Here is a 19,332-nt window from a genome sequence, read left to right as displayed (position 1 = left end):
ACCTGAAATCCTGCCCCTCCTAATCTTTGGAAGCCAAGTTCAAATATCCCTTCTCTGGAAAGCCTTCAGTCAGAACACCTCTTCCCATCCCCACCCCACCCCCAAACCCTCAGGTTTTAAATACTATTTTCTACTTCCTGTACGTCTTAGTCTATTCTGGATTACAGGAATGGTATAGTTGTCTTTTTTTTGGGGGGGAAGGGGGGCATCACCATACTTCTAGATCAGGGATTTTGTAAATGAAGGTCTATGAATAAATTTCAGGAGGGTCTGTGAACTTGGGGAAAAATTACATCCTTATTTTGACAATACTTTGATTTTTTTTATACCCCTGTGTATTTTATTTTATGTATTTCAACACATTATTCCGAGGGGCAGGGTCACAGACTTTGCTAGACCATCTGAGGGGTCCATGAACAAACAAGAACTGCCATTCCAGATTATGAACACCATAAGGGCAAGGCTTATAGCTTGATTATATTTTTTGCAGGTAAAATTTGAGAGGAATCCTGAGGGAAACTATGAGTCTGAGGTGAGGAGGAAGAACATTCCAGGTTTCAGTCTATATCCATCTTCAATGAGTTCCCTTGGCCTCACAGTCTGTTCCCTAGGATGTCCTTCCCTAGGACTACACAATGAAAAGTCTCATTATGATGCCCTATGTGTCATTATATAAAAAAAAGAATTCAGTAATACATAGCTTGGTGAATTAAACATTTTGAACATGTTTTATCTAATGAAATATGCAAATCTGCATAAAATGTAACTATCTGGAAATATTCCTATGGGCTCTGGTTAACTTGTAATTCCATAAATTTGGATTGAATTTTTTTACCATCAACCAAAACAGGTGATATACAAGTTTCATCACTTCTGAGTTTCTTCTTACTCTTATCTTCTCTCAGTTTGGTGGGAAAATTAGTGTCTCCCCTTGTCTTATGTTGTCCCTTATATATGCTTTTGTAAAAGAGTAATCCCTTCTCTGTCACATCCCAATAAATGTAGGAAAGATTATACAAGAGGGAGACATACTCTACAAAAAAACCTTTTTTCCACCCCCTGTAGACTTCAGTATGAAATCATTTTGGGTGGGTTTAAAAAAAAAAGTTTCAATCTATTTTTATTTGGTTCAATTTTAACATTTCCTCCTTACCCCCAATCTTCCCAGCCCAAACCCCAGAAACCTTAAAAGAGGAAACATGACAAATGACTTTACTAACTGCTAAAAGACACCTTCCATTTATTTCTGGAGTCTCAAATTCTAAACTTTTTTCTTGATTGAGGGCAGGAGAGAAGTCAGAGTGTGGCTAACAATACCGCAGCTAGGTTGCAGGTTCTCTCTTTCAGGATGAGAAAATCATTTCAAACTTGGTTTTTCATTCTTGAGTCAGTGGTACGGACCAGTGGCTGGCATACAGCAATGCAGATGCCTGAATTCTCACCCCAGGTCTTGTGGTGGATTCCTTTAGTGGAGTCTTGCTTAAGCCATTAAAACCTCTGCCTCTTGATTTCCAAAGCTCACATTCTTTTTCTCTCACAAGGGGATTAACAAGCTAATGATTGGGAAAGGGGGCCAAAAGTTGCCACCTAGAATGTGATGACTAATCTAGGTGCTATAGATGGCTCCTTATAAACATGGCAAGGAATTACATTAATTCCAATTCAGATAATTTTATTGCAAGAAGCTTTCTTGCTAATCACCCCTCCTCCCAAATGCAGAAACACCACAAATCTATCATCTCTTTTCTCTTTGAAGAGAAAAGGAATATTCATGGCCAGGGATAGTTCTTCACTGTGGAAAAGAGGAATTTAGCATACGATACTGGCCATGATAATAAATAACAATAAATATCTCACTTTTTATAGAGCACTTAAAAGTTTACAAAGCATTTTCTTTCTAACAATCCTGTGAGAGGAGGGCAATGAGGCTTGTCATACTACTAATTAACTAGTTAAGTACTAGAGCTGAGACTGTAACTCAGGTCCTAAGACCCTCCCCACCCAACCACAAGACAAATGGAAAGAGCCATGGATATAAAGTCATACTATTTGGGTTGTCTTTTACTGACTAGCTGTGCCACTTAATTCCCTTTGTGATATTGGGTAAGCAACTTAATTTCTCTAAACCTCAGTTTAAATCACTCTTATCTACAAAATGAAGGAGATGGATCTCTAAGGTCCCTTCCAACTCAAAATCTATGATCTCTTTCTTATATTGTGATATAAAGGTCCTCATAAAACAGGCAACAGTGCAGAATAGGAAAGAGCTCTGTCCCTGGCAGTCAGTCTTGATTCAGTCCTAGGAAGAAGCCTAGTTCAGCTTCTTCCATCAATTAGCTGTGGGATCTTGAGCAGTCACTTCACCTCTGAGTTCAGGTTCTACAAGTATAAAAATGGGGATAGCAATACCTGCCCTGCCTCCCTCATAGGGTTATTCTGAGGATCAGATGGGATAATTCATGTTTAATTATCTTGAATATAAATTCAAAGTAATATTTTCAGTGATAATAAAGTTGATTGCAATATATTTATTTAAAATTTTATTTACTTTTTTTGGATGATTATAATATTAATGGATACTCTCCCTCTCTTCAATGCAGAAGTGAGGACTATGGGTGTGGAATACTGTATGCAGTCAGATGTGGTGGAGGTGGGTGTTGGTTAGTTTTTCTGAACTGATCTTTTCCCCTCTTTCTTGGTTACAAAGGATGGCTCTTTGGGTAGAGGAGTAGGGAGGGACATATTCACAAACGAAAGGCTTCAATTTAAAAAATGTTTAAAAGATAAAGCAATATGACACATACACAAAATATTAATGGGCACTCACTTCTTTTAGTTTCAGTGTCATTTCCTTTAAAGAAAGGATCAGGAATTCTCTTCTAATATAAGCATTACAATGGTACCCCCCTCCCCCACTACCTCCATAGAAGTGATTAGCTCTGCAGAGAGGGTGTGGCAAGCACAGGATTTTCCACAGGCCAAGTCACCTGTGAGAACTAGCTGTTCCTGGTTTAATGGTCTGAGGGTTGAAGGTGAGGAAAACAGATTTGCCACATGTTCAGCTTTACCCAGACAAAACCCTGAGCCGTGCATAAAATAAGTGCTCAAAAAGTATTTGTTTACTGAATGAATGAAAATGGCATTCAACATCAAGATGAAATGTCAAAGACCTTTAAAAAAATCGGAATGCTAATTATCTAATGGGAGTAGGGATTCACAACCCAGAGGAAACATCTAATATTCCAGTATTTGCTTCAGAAAAGCAGCTGCCTTTTTTTTTCCCAAAAAGAAAAACGTTTGCCTCCTCTCTGCTTTCTTAGTGTAATTAATCTTTCAAGGCTGTTAGCAGCAGCCAGGTCCTAGCTCAGCTCCCACCTCCAGCCTTCCTTGACCACTGTTATCTCTATTTTCTTCAAATTGTCACATTCATCGTGTCTCCCATTCAGTTCTCTGAGGGAAGGGACCACATTAGAATTCTTTTTGTATATTGTGCAGAGTGCTGGCACATAGTAGGTACTCAGAACAATCCTTGCTAAAGATATGAATGAATACAGGATGAAAGGGGAAATAGGCCAGCCAATGGTGGCTTAATTTGGCACTCAGTGAGCACGCTGAAGTATAGAATTTCTCCTGCAGATTCAGTGGAGCTTAGCTCCAATCTTCACAAGGCAATGAAAGAAACTTGTTTATGTAATAGGATATTACCAGACTAGCCATCTCTGAATTTGGTAGTAACTTTTCCCATTCTCCCTCTCAGAGAATCTTCACAAATTTTAGAATCTAAGACTCACTTGCTTCAATGCAATGGAAACAGAATATATTTCCTCCTCTGTAAAATGAGGGAGTTAATTAAATGATCCCTCAAATTCTTGAAAGCTTTGTCATCCCATATTCTAAGGTCCCTTTTGGACCTAAATGGCTCATTTGGATTAGAAGCCTGTGGTATTGATTCCTATCATCATGATTTTATCCAAGACAAAGTCTTTAAGGCAGTATCTCCTTTTATTTGCTCAAGTTTGACTGAATTATACTTTGAGGTTTTCAAAATTTGAAGTCAACAGAATCTTAGAGTTGTAAGAGAACTTGGCATGTAGAATGTATAAGAGCTGGAGGGACCTTAGAGATAGAGATACAACCCCTTCGTTTCATGGATCAGGAATTTGAGACCCAGAGAGATTCAGTGAATTGTCTTTTATGTAAAGGTGTCAGACACATGGTGGGGGACAACACTCCCAGTGGGCCTAAACTAGATTAAAATGTAATCAGGAAATATTTATCAAATGAACAAAAAATAGAACAGGATACAGATAACGTTAATATGAGTTTTTCTAATTCAATATGTGGCCCACAGGGATTCTTATGTACAATTTATTGCCCTAGTTCAGGGGTGGGGAACCTGCAGCCTCGAGGCTACATGCAGATTCATGGCCCTTGAGGGGCTAGACAGCCACGTGTGGCCTCAAAGCCGAAGGTTCCCCACCTCTGCCCTAGTTCTACCTAAGTGGATACTACTAATCTAAGGTAATAGTATGGGTTTAACACAACAGTTTGACTAACTGAGATGAGAAATCAAATTAGAAGAAAAAGGGAAGGAAGAAAGAAAGAAACCTGGGATAGCTTCTGGTGTGCATATCTGGAAACCACTGCTGCTTCTTTTCTGGAGGCTAGTGCTTACTATAAAAGTATTTTGTGATTTATAGCACTCTGAAGGGAACGGAGGTAGAACTAGCAGGACTTGGCAACTAACTGGATATGGGAGAGACAAAAGAATCAGATGCAGTGAACTCAACAGAGTTTTGGAGCTAGCAACGATACTAGTGCAACTCTCTCATTTTTACTAGATGGGGAAACTGATGCCCAGAAAGGTGGAAGGACCTGCCAGAGGTCACAGCCCTAGTGAGCAGACGCAGGACCAGATCCCAGATCTCCAAATTCCCAATCCAAATGCTCCTTCAATTACATCCTGCTGCCTCCCATTCCTAGCAAGCTAGCGGCCAATACGCTAAACATATCTTTTCACCATTATCTAGGATTCTCACTCTGTTTGTTTCACTCAAGGGAGAGAAATAACAGTCAAAACACAGTCTTTAATCTGCTTGCTCATAATTAATGCAACTCGGTTCTGAATAAGCTACAAGGAATTTTTTCTGACCTCGTCCACGAATCCCAAGCAGCCTACCATGCTTCCTCCTACCAAACTCTGGGGCTGGATCAAGAAGCCAATGTTCTTTTTCAGAAAGGCTGTTCAACACGCTTGTTCCACTGCCTTCACAACTCAAGATTGAATTTTTTTCCTACCCACAAGATGAAGGTTTTAGAAAAAGGTTCAACCTCATCACCCCCTCCTCCTTCCAAGAGAAATACCTAAATCCTGCCACTAATCAACTCTTATTGTTGTTGTTCAGTGGTTTTTCAGTCATGTCTGATTCTTGTGACTCTGTTTGGAGTTTTCTTGGCAAAGATACTGGAGTGGTTTGCCATTTCCTTCTCCAGCTTATTTTCACAGATAAGAGAACTGAGGCAAATAGGGTTAACTGACTTGTCCAGGGTCACACAGCTACTAAGTGTCTGAAACCAGATTTGATCCCACAAAGATGAGTCTTCATGACTCCAGGCCTGGCTCTCTATCCAGTGCACCACCTCGCTGCCCCTCAATCAACTCTATAATGCTATACAAGCCATTTTCCTGCTCTGGCCCTTAATTTCCCCTTATGTAAAATGAAGGGATTGGACTAACTGAGGAGATTCTCACTTTGTTTTTGTCATGGACCCTCTTGCCAGTTTGATGAAGCCTATGGACCCCTACTCAGAATGTTTTTAAAGGCACAGACTAAAATACATAGGATTATAAAGAACACCAATTATATTGAAATACAGTTATCAAAACATTAAAAACCCAAGGTCACTCCAGGCAAAGAACCCCTGGGCTGGATGATTCCTAAGATTTCTTCCAGCTCTTGGCCCTCTGTATTCTGTGTTCTTAAGGTCCCTTCCCATTTTAACATTTTATATTCCATGGTCCATTCCAGTGCTGACATTCTCAGATGATTCTTTTACTTCTGTAACAACAGCAATGACTTTGTCAAGGCCTCAATTTCCTTAAAAATAAATTTCTGACGACTTGACATTTGACTGTAAATATGAATTTTAAAATGCCAGCTTCCCCCTCACACTAGTTCTTCCAGCCAACCCTGTTTTGTGGCTTTTACATCCTGTGAGCTGTAATCAAACACAGTTAGCCACAATGTGATAAGTGGGCTTTCAAAACACCTACAGCAAACAGTCCTCACAAGGGGTTAAACCAGTGGTTAAACATAATAGCTTAATACCTCTTGCTAACTTCTCTTCTAGCAGGAAGGCTGACAGATCCCAAGCAGAGCAAACAATAGCTGGAATTGTACTAGCAAGAACTAGTTCCTCTGCATCATTTGCCAACAATTTTTAAAACAGATTTAACATTCCTGTGCTTCCTTGACTCAAGATGATCTAGAAAACAAGAGGCAGACAAGCCTTTGTCCTGGGATGAAAACCCTATAAGCAACAGGTCCACTTGGATGAGTTAAACCAGAAGAGAACTGAGTATACAGAGTTGGTCTGTGATTCTGAGAAGATGTACAGTTGGCCCTGGACATCATACTTAATGTTTAATTGCCATCTGTGGACTAAGACACACAAACTTCTACACTGTCTTGCTACTTAATATTTGGAATTATTTCTACCCAGAAGAGGAAAATTTTAAAAGGAGGTCTGACCCCACCATGCAGGCTATTAAAAATCTCTGGATACCTTTCAGAGGGGCCATCCTGACTTCCGGTCAAAGGAGGAAAAAAAAATTGTCAGGCAGCCTGTGCTTTTGAAAGGAAGTGTTTTTCATAAGATCAGGTTTTGGGGCTGACCCACAACGCTGACACCCTCACTTGAGCCCATTAGTGACTGCTGGAATGAACAAACCACAAAGAGACCAGAGGCCTACCTCCTATGTCATGGGGAGACAGGGCACCAATGTCAGAAAGGTTGGCCGTCAGTCTATCAGAACAATGGCTGTTTACAGTCAGGCTGGGTGAGATCACCAGATCTAGCATTTCCTTGTACCTGAAGGAAAACAAAGGAAAAATGTAATTTAATTCATTAATTATGCATGCTTTACTAATGATTCCCATTTTTTCCCTAAGTGTATAAATATTAAAACTGATTACCTAAACCCTAGCTTCATATAAATTCTATATAATAAAAAATTCACTAAAGTTTTCATCAAAGAGAAATGATGAATTAAAATGAAGTACTTCAGCCCCTTGAGAGTACACCCATTTGATTAAAGTTTCCCCCCCGCCCCCGTACTGTATTTTACCACTAGAAAATTTACATTTCTGTGTCTTTTTAATGACATCTGGAACAAGAAGTAGGCAACACTTGAAACCAGCACTTACTGAGAAAGAAAAGAAGGCAGGCTGAGAGAGAACAATCTCAGTCAGAGGGTCCAGTGTTTCCATAGAACACTGGGGTCATTTCAGTCTCAGAGGTGAAAAAACAGGCTGTTGTGGCATGAGAAGTCACAAAAGAGGCTCAAGTGAGAAAGCGACATGGTACAGTGGAAAGGCTGCTGGATTTGAGGGGAGACAACATTCATCCCACTCCCAGGACTGGAGTGACCTTTGCCTTTGACACTTGCTAGCTCTATGACATCCAGCAGATAACTTCTCCAGGACTCAGTTTCCTCATTTAGAGAGAGGGGAGGCTGAGCCAGATGACTTCTAAGCTTGCTTATGACTCAAGCTCGATGGTCCTAGGCTCATCAGCAGTTTGGTGCTACTTAAATTCGGGGCTCACACCACAACTCCTCTGAGGAGACAATAGCGCCTATGCTTTGGTACCCAAACCAGCGTGGGAAAAAGGCAGGGGGAGACAGAGGATGAGAAAGAAGGAAGATAGGGGTATTTTTTTAACTTCCAGTATTAATTCTAATTAAAAATTTTCCCAAATCTTAGCATGCCCTTAGCACTTATATGTAATCTATTCTATTATCCATCATGGTTGGGGAGAAGGGCATTTGGGTTGCTAGAAAGTTACTACGTATAAGAGGAATGACTTTTTTCCAAAGAATTAAAATGGCAACTCCCCCTAATAACAAAACCTAATACTGATTCTATTTCTTTCTCTGTTGATGGCACTGCCCTTAATCCCATCACTCAAACTTCAAAACTCAGAGGTAACTCTTCACTTTGACACCCCTCCCCCCCAATATCCAGTATGTTGTCAGATCCTGTTGATTCTGCCTCTGAAAATTCTCATACATTCATCTTTTCCTCTTCATGCCCACTCCCACCAACTTGGTTCAGGTCCTAATTCTGTTCTTCCTGGCCCGTCCCTGTTTCCAGTTTCTTCATCCTTCAAACCAATGCAAAAAAGATATTCTTTTGGGTATGATCACATCAATCCCTTGCTTTGGAACCTTCTGTGGATCTGCACTGCCTACAGGATAAAATGCAATCTCATTAACCTGGCATTCAAGGCCCTCCACAATCTGGCTCCATTTTCCTTTCTAACTGTATTTACACGGCCCCCCTTTCACCTCTATACTCTAGCCCACTGGACCCCCAACCAACCCTCCAAACTTGGCATTCTATCTCCCACCTTCATTCCACGATCTTTTCTTGCCTTTTCTCACTTCTGTGATTTTGAACAGGCCATGCCCAAATCTCGACTAAACTTCTCTCATCTCTGCCTGGTGAAATCCTTCCCTTGAGTTGAGCTAAAGTGCCACTTACTCCATGAGGCCTTGCCTAAACTCCCAAGCTAAAAGTTCTCTTTTTCATTCCCCTGTTTAAATTTCTCATGCCACTCTGTTTGATTTCTCTTATGGGCTTATCAGAGTCCAATTTGTGTTTCAGTTATTTGTGTATATGCCTCATTCCCATTATTAGATTCTAAGTTCCTTGAGGGCAGGGACTATGTTCAATTTCGTATTTGTGGAACCCATGGCCTAGTCCTCTTGCTACCCTCCCCTCCCCCAAATCCTGGGCTCACATATACTGGGGCTGACATTGGGCTATTTTTTTCTCCTTTGACTTATACCCCCACTTCAAATTTACTCCAGTAAATATAGCCTATATATAGCTTATGTTTATGTTACTCTAAATGAGAGGGAAAGAGCCCCCAGCACCTGTACAAGCACTTAAGATGGCAATATAGGGAGAGGACAGCCTTTATTTCACCTCACAGAAAATGCAGAAAACTAAAAGGATCTCCAGGAGTCCAGAAACAAATACAGGAAGGAAACAGATATTTATTAAGCACCTACAATGTGACTACTATGTGAACGCAGTGTTCAGGAGGACTAACACCTCTGGTGTGAGGGCTGCACCCACCTCTGGTGTCTATCTGCTTCACCCAATTCTCACCTGCGACTCCAAGAAGCTGTTAACATGTGCAGGGGCCACACCTCAATAAACTGTCTCAGCAGACGGGTTCAACCAGGTTGAGGGTAAACAACGGGCCTCAAACCTGTTGGTGAGTTAGGGGGACATCTATCCCAAGTATGTGAAGACTTTCCCGGCAGAATGGGCGGATGAGAACAATTTGTTCCAATGGCCCGAAGGCGGCTAAAGAAGGTGCTTAGAGCTTGATCAGACACAGAAGATGCCAAGGTCATACACACTGCATTCTGGGGCCACTGCTAGTCATCTTGACTTTTGTACTGTCAGTGGACTTTGATGATTCCGGAAGAAAGAGGTAGGCTGAAGATCAATTTAGTCCAATTCAAGCACAAATGAATATTACCCATGATATCACTGGTTCTCTTCGAAAGTGGTTCTGTTGCCCTTTATGAAATTCCCAACCTATCCAGTACCCACTAATCATTTTTTTTTAGCAAATGGCTGAAGCTAATTCCTATTGATTGAGCAACAATCCAGTCCAGTCTCTAATATTAAAAGAGAGAACAAGCCTTTTTATCCAGTTTCCTTTGAACATATAACTTGCGCAAAAATGATTTGTAAAGAACATCTTTTCCTCCTTTTGATTTTTTGATTTTAACAAATGCAAATTTAGTTCTCTAAAACTTGAAAAAAACATACATACAAATCTTCCATTCCCTTACCCCCAACAAAAAACCTAGTTCTACGAAACATTACCTCATTTTCCGGTAATAACTTATACCAGCCCATCTGTTCTAGGGGACAAACTAGCTGCTCAAAGTTTGTTTTAAATGAAATCTCAGATCATGTAAAATTAAATTTGTGAAGGATGTATAAAGTATAAAACAAGGATCACAAATCAACTGTTTTTGTTGAGAGAAAAAAAAAAGAAAGTGAAGATCAGGGGGCAGTGGATAGAGCACGGGCCCTGGAGTTAGAAGGACCTGAATTCAAATCTGGCCTCAGACACACAACACTTTACTAGCTGTGTGACTCTGGGCAAGTCACTTAACCCCAATTGCCTCACACACACAAAAAAAAGAATATTAAACAACAAATATGTGCCAGGCACTGTGCTAGATATTTTATAAATATTATCTCATTTGCAGGCTCACAACAATCCTGGGAGTTAGGTGCTATTATTATCCTTATTTTAGAAATACAGAAATGGAGGTAAAAAGAAGTTAAGTGACTTGCCCAGGGTCACATAGCTAGTAAAGTGTTATGTGTCTGAGGCTGGATTTGAACTCAGGTCCTCCAGGGCCAGTGCTCTATCCACTGTGCCATCCAGTTGCTTCAGGAAACACATACCATCCAAATAACTCAAACACTCTCTGGAAGGTGCTCTGAACAACTGATACCTCTTCCTACAAGGTCTGAATTTCTGAATTACTCACAGTAGCAGCAAAGAGAGCAGGGTGGCAAAGCCTGAATCCCTTGCTCCTTCAAGGTACACTCTTTCACTGTTTCTCCAGCCATAGATGCTACATGGGAGATTCTTCCTTCTTCCTGCCCTCCTTGTCCTGCCTAAGTACTACCTGGCCTTTCCACCCTCCTACCTGTCTGACCGTCATCCATGTCCTGTAGTGTCCCCCCCAGAGTTCTGCCTTAGGTCCTCTTCTATTATTCCTTTATATATCTTATCAACTTCTAAGGGTTCAATCATCACATCTACACAGGTGTCTCCTAAATATACATAGCCAGCCTTGATCTCTCTCCTGCAACTCTAAGTCTTACTTTACCAACTACCTGCTGAACATCTCTATGTATATGTCCCATACAGGGACAGGGCATAAGTACTTATTAAGCACCTACTATCGACCAGACACCATTCTAGGCACTTACAAATATTATCTCATTTGATCCTCACAAACACTGAGAGAGGTAGGTGCTGCTGTTATTATCCCTAATTTTCAGATGAGGAAACTGAATCTGAGAGGTTATATGACTTACCCAGAGTCACACAGGTAGTAAATGTCTGAAACTAGATTTGAATTCAGGTCTTCCTGAGTTGTCAAAGGCAACTCAAACCCAGCATTTCTAAAACAGAACTCATTATTTTACCTTAAAACCTGCTTTGCTTCCAAACTTCCTTATTTCTACTGAGGGAAACTTTAGCTTTCCAATCACCCAGGTTTACACACTCAGTGTCATCTTTGACTCCTAAGATCCAATAAGTTGACAAGTCTTGTTGATTCCACCTCTTCAATATCACTTACAATCTTCAAGCCTGCCTCCAACACTTAATACCCGTGTGATCCTGGGCAAGCCACTTAAACCTTTTTGGGCCTCAGTTTCTTCACCTGTAAAATTAAGGGGTTGAATCTGATGACCTCTAAGGTCTCTTTCAGTGCTAAATCTATGATCTCTTCTCAAGACACACACACAACCACTTTCATCCAGCCTCTCGTCACCCCTCACCTCAGTTACTGTAACAGACTCACAACTGTTCCACTTGTATCTTCTCTACTACTTATCTTCCATAAAGCTGCCAAACTGAATTTTCTTAAAGTTAAGGTCTGACCATATCACTCTTCTGCTTAAGAAACTCCAGTGGTTCCTCATTAGCTTTAGGTTAGAGTACAAAATCCTCTTTTTGGCATTTAGAGCTCTTCCCACTGGCTCCAGTCCATCTTTCCAGGATGATTACATGTTACTCTCCCTTACACATTCTACACTCCAGCCAAACTGGCCTGCTCACTGTTCCCAATACACACCATTCTATCTCCTCTGGGCTTTGGTCCAGACTGTTCCCTGTGCTGAGAATGCTTTCTTTCTTCACCCCATCTCTTGGAACCCCTGGCTGCCTTCAAAGGTTCAGTTCAGGTACGCCACCCCACTCCCCCTTCAATAGACCTTTCTAGATTTCTCTAGCTGTTGGTGGACATGGCCCTCCTGTCACTGTGTATTTATGTGGGTGGTTATATATATATAAATATATCCTGTATTTATTTATCTCTGAAAATGTCACCTCTTAAAAGTAGAATGTAAGCTCCTTGAAGGTAAGACCTCTCAATTTTGTCCCTGTCACATAGTAGCACTTCATGAATGCTTATGGATTAAGTGTTTATTGAACAACAGTTCACATTTCTATTTCACTTTAAAGTCTGGAAAGCACTGCTTCATAAGTCTGTAGGGTAGAGAGTGAATAATTATTATTAGTATTTTACGGATGAGGAAAATGAGGCACATAGACTTTAAATGACTTGCTCAAGTCACATAATTAATCATCATCAGAGCTGGGAATACATGTGGGTGTCCTAACTCTCTCCAGTGTACCATATCATCTTATGACTCTCAGTTATGCACTGGTTAAGCCTAGGCAGTACAACTTAATAGAAGCTGTTAACAATCGAAATGATTAGATACTGATTTAATCATAGAAAGGTTGATTAATAGAGTAGGTTGGGAACTAAAGATCCAGAAGCAAATGAACACAGTAGTACAATGTTTGCTAAATCTAAAGACCTTAACTGTTTGGATAAAGACTCATGATTTGAAAAAAAACTGCTAATAAAACTGGAAAGCAATCTGGCAGAAATTACAATTAGGCCAACACTTTATGTAATATTATCACAACTCCAACTAGATATATGACCTACATATAAAAGGTTACATCAAAAAAGAAAATTAAAAGATTAGGAAATGAGATACCTTTTGCTTCTATAGATAGAGAAAGAGTTCCTGGCTAAATAAGGGATGGTGAAGGTCATAGTAGATAAAATGGATAGTTTTGATTCCATAACACTGAAAAGCTTTTATAAAAACAAAAGTCAATGTAATTAAAATTAAAAGACAAATAGTTAACTAGGGGAAAAATTAAGAGTGACAAGTTTCTCTAATAAAAGACTGATATCTAAGATATATAGAGAACTGATTCAAAATATAGCAACAAGAGTTTTCCCCTAATATACAAATGGTAATGGTCAAAAGATATGAACAGCTCTCTAAAGAAGAAAGGCAAGCCCTCAACAACAATCTAAAAAAAGCATTCCAAATTACTAATCATATGAGAAATGAAAATTAAAGTTACGAAGTTTCATCTCACACCTACCAGATTAGCAAAGATGACAATTGTTGGAGGGGATCTGGGAGAAGAGGAATACTAAACAGCTCCACATTGCTGATGGAGGTATAAATTGATCCAACCATTCTGAAAAGCAATTTGGAACTAAACCCAAAAAGTTATCAAAATGAGCATAGCCTTTCACTGAGCAAGGACATCACTGGGAATGCACTCCAAAGAGATAAAGAGAGAAAGAACCCAATAGTCATATCCCCAATATACAGGCTTTTTGTTCAAGAAAAGAATTGGAAACTAAAGGAATACTCATCAGTTGGGGAATAGACGAACAAATTATGCCGTCAGAATGAAATAGAATATTACTATACCTTCAGAAATAATCAAAAGGAAGGATTTCAAGTGATTCCTTCAAAAGGAAATTTCCAAGAAACTTCAGAGGATTCATTATGCAGAGTAAAGTGATCATAACCAGGAGAATTTATACAATTTGCAACACTGTTAATAAAAAATAACTGAAAGACTTAAGAACTCTTCAATGCAATGAAGAACTGACTCTGAAGGACCAATAATTAAACATACTTCCTACCTCTTTTATACAAAAATTATATACTAGAGGTACAAAATGAGACCTATATTTTTAGATATGGTCAACATGTGGGTTTGTGTTGCTTAACTATGTCAGCTTGTTATAAAGGAGGATTTTTTTTGTGTGACGTGTTTTGGTTGAGGGTAATGGTGACAGTGGTGATGGGGATTCCTCTCTCCTCTCAAAAGAAAAAAAAATCAATGTATTTTTTGTTTTATTATATATTTTCAATGAACAGAAATCTATTTTTCTTCTTCCCACTCTTTCCCCTACTGGGGGAAAAAAAGAAAACATAATTGGTTTCATTTGTAATCCTATGCATTTTATACATTAAAACCAAATCAAAACAACACAACATCATTATTCGGAGAAGGGGTCCACAGCATTTACTATACTGCCAAAGGGGTCCATGATACAAAAAAAGGTTAAGAATCTCTGGTGTAGAGTTTTCTTTTTTCTGCTTTGTCTCTTCCAAGTTTTGATATCAAGTCAATTTTTGTATCACAGAAACAATTTGATAGGTTCCTTTCTTTTATTATTTTTGTAAACAATTTATAGGACATTTTAATTGTTTTTTGAATATTTGATGAAATTCACTTATAAATCCTTCTGGCCTTTGTGTTTTCCCCCTTTGGGGGTTAATTTATGGCACGTTCGGGTCCTTTTCCTGAGATTCTGTTATTTACATGCTCTATTTCCCTGCTGATCTGAATATTTTATATTTTTGCAAATATAATAATAGCTAGCATTTGTATAATGCTGTAGGGTTTGCAAAGTGCTGTATATGTGCTATCTCATTTAATATTCACCCATTTCATTCGCTGCCAATTTTGCTGACATAAATTGGGCAAAACAGTTTCTAGTTATTTCCTTTATTTGGTCTTAATTTATTGTAAATTCTTTTTTTTCCCCACTTTTATACTGGTAATTTGGTTTTCCTCTCTTTTAGAAAATCAGATTAGCTAATAGCTCATCATTTTATTACTTTTAAAAAACTTTAATTTTACATATCAACTTTTGCTTTTAATTGTGTTAATAGCTTCTTTGATTTTCAGGATTTTTTGTGATTAATTGAATTTTCTTGGTTTGTTGCTTTTCTATTTTGTTTCTAATTCATTATTTGTCCTTTCTTTTGTTGGTAAAAATATTTATGGCTGTAAATTCTCCCCAAGGACTGCATTTGCTATATCCCCAAGTTTTGTTTTTTTTTTAGTGAAATCTAATGTTTCTATGATTTATTTGATCTATCAATTCTTTAGGATTAAATTATTTAGTTTCCATTGATGTTTTAATCATTTCTTCAAAGGCCCTTTATTGATTATATTTTACTGTATTATGGTCAGTAGAGGATATGTTAAATGTTTATTTTTTGTATTTTTTAATGAAGCTTATACGCATTAGTACATAGCCAATTTTTATAAAGGTGTCACACAAAGCTAAGATAGAGAAACATTGCTATGAATTCCCATTCAGTAATCATCAGATTTAACATATCTAACTCTTTTCAGGGCGTTTGCTTTTTTCTTATCTTTTTGTTAGATTAGTCTGGGTACGAGAGGAGTATATTAAGATCTCTAACTATTATTCCAATCAGTGCACATACAAAATATTGCTATTATTTCATTGTCTATGGTACCTTTAAGAATAATTTCCTTGTTATCTCTTTTAACCACATTTACCTTCATTGTTGTCTTGTAAGAGATCATGATTGTTACCACTGGTTTTTTTTTTATTCATGTGAAGCATACTCAGTTCTTCTGCAGCCCCTTATTTTAACTCCATTTGAATCTCTGTTTCAAGTATATGTCTTATAAACAACATATTGTTGGATTCTGCTTTCTAATCCCATCTGCTATCCTTTTCCATTCAATGGGTGAGTTCATTTTGTTCACATCCACAGTTATGCTTTTTAATGATGTATTTCTCTCCATTACAGCCTATTATAGTTTTTCTACTCTTTATGCCCCACCCCTCTCTTTATGGAGATGAAAGTAAGTTTAAGAGAAGGAACATGTTCAGTGCTGATGATCTGCAATCAAAGCAATCTGCTTCCACTCTATCACCCATCTTCTCTTCTCCTTGCCTTAACAGAGATCTCTGGTTCTTACACCATTCTTCTTTGTTTGGTTCCGATAAAAGTGAGGTTAGTGATGCCCTTTCTTACTATCCCTTCTATGTTTGTATACTCTAATTATGAGACATAGTTGGCTCCATTCCTTCTTCCTGATTTCTTTCCTCATGTATTCCTTTTCACCTTCCTTTTCTCTTTGCTCTTAAGACTATCAAAACAGAACAAAGTCCCTCTGTTTGTCTTATTTAACTCCATCTGTGACCCTTGAAGATATTAGAATTTGGAAGGGACTCTGTCTTTTCTGTCTTTATTAGAAAGCAAGTACCTCACCACTGTTTAGTTCCTTCCAATTGCTTGATTATATTCACCTTTTAAAGTTTCTCTTGACTTCTATGTTTACAACTCAGAGTTTTATTCAGTTCTAGTGTTTTCCTGAGGGGTGTCTGAATATTCTCTATTCCATTAAAGACCCATTTCCACTCTTGCAGAATTATACTCAGTCTTGTAGGGTAAGTTTGTTTGGTCAAATGCTTTTACTGCTTGCCTTTTGGAATACATATTCCAAGATTTTCTCTTTTTTATAATTAGTTGCTGCCAAATCTTGAGTTAATCTGACTGGTTCCTTTCTTTGAACTCTTTTCTGGTGGCTTAAAGGATTTTTTTCCTTACCTGGAAACTCTGGATTTTACCTACATTTTCTTTTTTCTTTTAATTTTGTTCTAGTATTTCTTTTCTCATGAAGTGACTGAGTTTAATTTTCGTGGAGTTTGCTATCTGGATAAGGCTTTCCACCTTTTGTTCTAAGTTCTACTTCCATTTTTTTCTTCAAAGCTCTTATTTTACCACCTATCTCTTGCTTCATTTCTTTTAAGTACTGTAGTACTTGTGGCTAAACCATTGCCTCCCTAGCCTCCTGCCACTGGGGTGGTAATGCTCTTGTTTTCCTTTGGCCTTGATTTCCTAGACTCCTGCCCCATAGGCTTCTACTTACCCTGATGTGTCTTCAGTCAAGAGGAATGACATGCTTCATTGTCCCTTTACATGGTTCTGCTATTGGCTTATATCTACTCTTCTCTCTCCCACTCCCCCCCTTCTCAGTCAAAGCACTTCTCTAGACTTCAATTCCCAGGTCCGCCACAGTTAAGGGGGCTGCTGCTGCTGGCCCTTTCATCTGACTTTGTACTGGTTTTCCTAGCAGGACTCCCCATTTCCCATAATCATGGCTTCTGGATGTCTTTCTGGCTGGCTGACTGAAGGAATTTACTGATGTTTCTCTCTGGATTTCTTGACCACTATTTAATTTTGTACTTCTTTTAGGTTATTGCTGGAGTATATGTAATAATCAAATTGTCTATTTTACTCATGTTAGCTGCATGCTGTAACTCACCAGCAGAGTACCCTCCTTGAAGAGCTTCTTTCACTTTTATCTTTGTCTCTGTAGTGCCTTACACATGGTTGGCACTGAATAAATGTTTCCTGACTTTTTACACCAAATCCAGTGCTTTTTCTACCATATATGCTGCCTTTCTTGTAACAGGCTGTCTAATAACTAAAGTAACAAAATGAAATGCATGAAAATCAAACACTCACAGAAATTCCAATGCATCACCATTTACTCTTTGGCTATGCTTATGTTAACAAAAACACTGCATCTCATTTTCAAATAAAAAGAAAGAAAAGTCCTGGCAGCATCCTGACTGACCTGATTGTTCTTCCCTGCTACACAACCTACTAATATAACATGTTATAGACACATAAACCTCTGTTTTGTCACAAGGAGAATTTGGTAAAAAGAGTAACAGGGCAGATTCATCACCACTGTTAAAAAAAAAAGACTCAAAGAATATGTCTTATGAAAGGTAAATCAGTAGGCTCATTTTCTTATAGAGATGCCATGTGGTATAGTAAAAAAAAAAAGTAGTGGACCAATAGTTAAATACAGATTCTAATTCCAGCTGTCACCAACTAATTGTGTAGCCTTGTACATAGGCAGGTCAAAGACTGAGAAGTTTTTTGGCCTATTGTATGTAATACAGGCAGGGATAGTACAGTAGAAGATGTGTTGGATTTGGAATTTCTAACCCTAAATAAGAGTAATGTCTCTGGCCTTAAGAAGTAGGAATTATAGACTGAAAATATAATTAAGCCTAAGGACATTAGTTAGCTGTAGGTATTCTATGTTCCGAAGAGCATGATGCCTGGGACAAAGAATTCTTTCTGCAGAGGAAAAAGCAATTTTAAAGAAGGCTTGGAGAGACAGGCAGACTCCTTCACTCTGCCCTTTCCCCCCTCCATCCCCACTCTTTTAAAGGAGAAAAGTCACTGAGGGTTCTTCCTGTCTAACAAATGAGAAGACCCATCAGATCCACCTCGACGGTGTTTGAGGTCTCTGCCTCCTTCTAAAAAGAGCTGTGGCCAAAAACTTCAGGAGTTTAAGTTTAAAAAATAATGTCAGAGGTCATCAAGGAAGAAAACACTTCAGTTCAGGATTGGCAGTGACTTGGGATCAACAGGGCAATGCTGAGCAGCAATGTGCATGTGACCACTAAGGAGCAAGAGCTGACCCAAACTGCCTGTCATACCAGTCAAATGAGGAGCAGGTCCAGTTGAGTAAGCACGATGACAGCGTCAGAAATGAGACCATGTGTACAACCCCATCACACACATTCCCTACGTGTTCACCCCCATCATTCATGTTTCCTATGTAGTCTACTTTTTCTACTATATTTGTGGGAGCATGTGTCCCAAGTTTATGAATGAAGGAAATGTCTTATTGCCACTTTTCTTACTATGTACTTCATGAAATGCCTTTGATTTTGAATTGTGTCCTTTGGCCATCTAGTACGTAAATGTATCAGCTTGTGAGGAATGCTTTTGAGTAGATATGAATGCACAAAGTACAAGGAACCTAGAATAACCGTGTTTATGGGATTCACTTGTGAGCTGGGATGCCTTGAGGCACTACAGAGATAACAAGGACAGGAATCTAGGACGAGGATTGAATTGGAGGGCTATAACTTCTCACCACTGTTCTATTTTTTACTGGTTGTTCTTAATGCTGTCTCCCCTTCTTTGCATAGGAGACCCAGAGGATCTTGAGGGCTATAGGAGATACACATTACCTGAAACCCAGGCACATCCTATGATATGTATTTGGCAGGGCCCTCTCCTTCCAAAAATTGAGATTTGAGTGCAGAAGATCCTTGCAAGGGACTAAAGCAGAAACTACAAGGAATTT

General features: G+C 38.8%; 1 protein-coding gene across 1 annotated transcript in view; it reads right to left on the bottom strand.

Annotated features, from left to right (window-relative positions):
• The window catches only part of EYA2 (EYA transcriptional coactivator and phosphatase 2), a 246,806-nt gene that overhangs the window by 142,865 nt on the left and 84,609 nt on the right, over positions 1–19,332 (bottom strand). The window contains 1 exon segment of the mRNA XM_078149854.1: positions 6,974–7,092. Coding sequence (XP_078005980.1) covers positions 6,974–7,082 — 109 coding nt within the window. The 5' untranslated portion in view covers positions 7,083–7,092.

This window comes from Phascolarctos cinereus, unplaced genomic scaffold (assembly GCF_003287225.1).
Source record: "Phascolarctos cinereus isolate Bilbo 61053 unplaced genomic scaffold, phaCin_HiC Scaffold_2;HRSCAF=192, whole genome shotgun sequence".
Taxonomy (NCBI): Eukaryota; Metazoa; Chordata; class Mammalia; order Diprotodontia; family Phascolarctidae; genus Phascolarctos; species Phascolarctos cinereus.
This window is presented reverse-complemented; position numbering and strand designations above follow the sequence as displayed.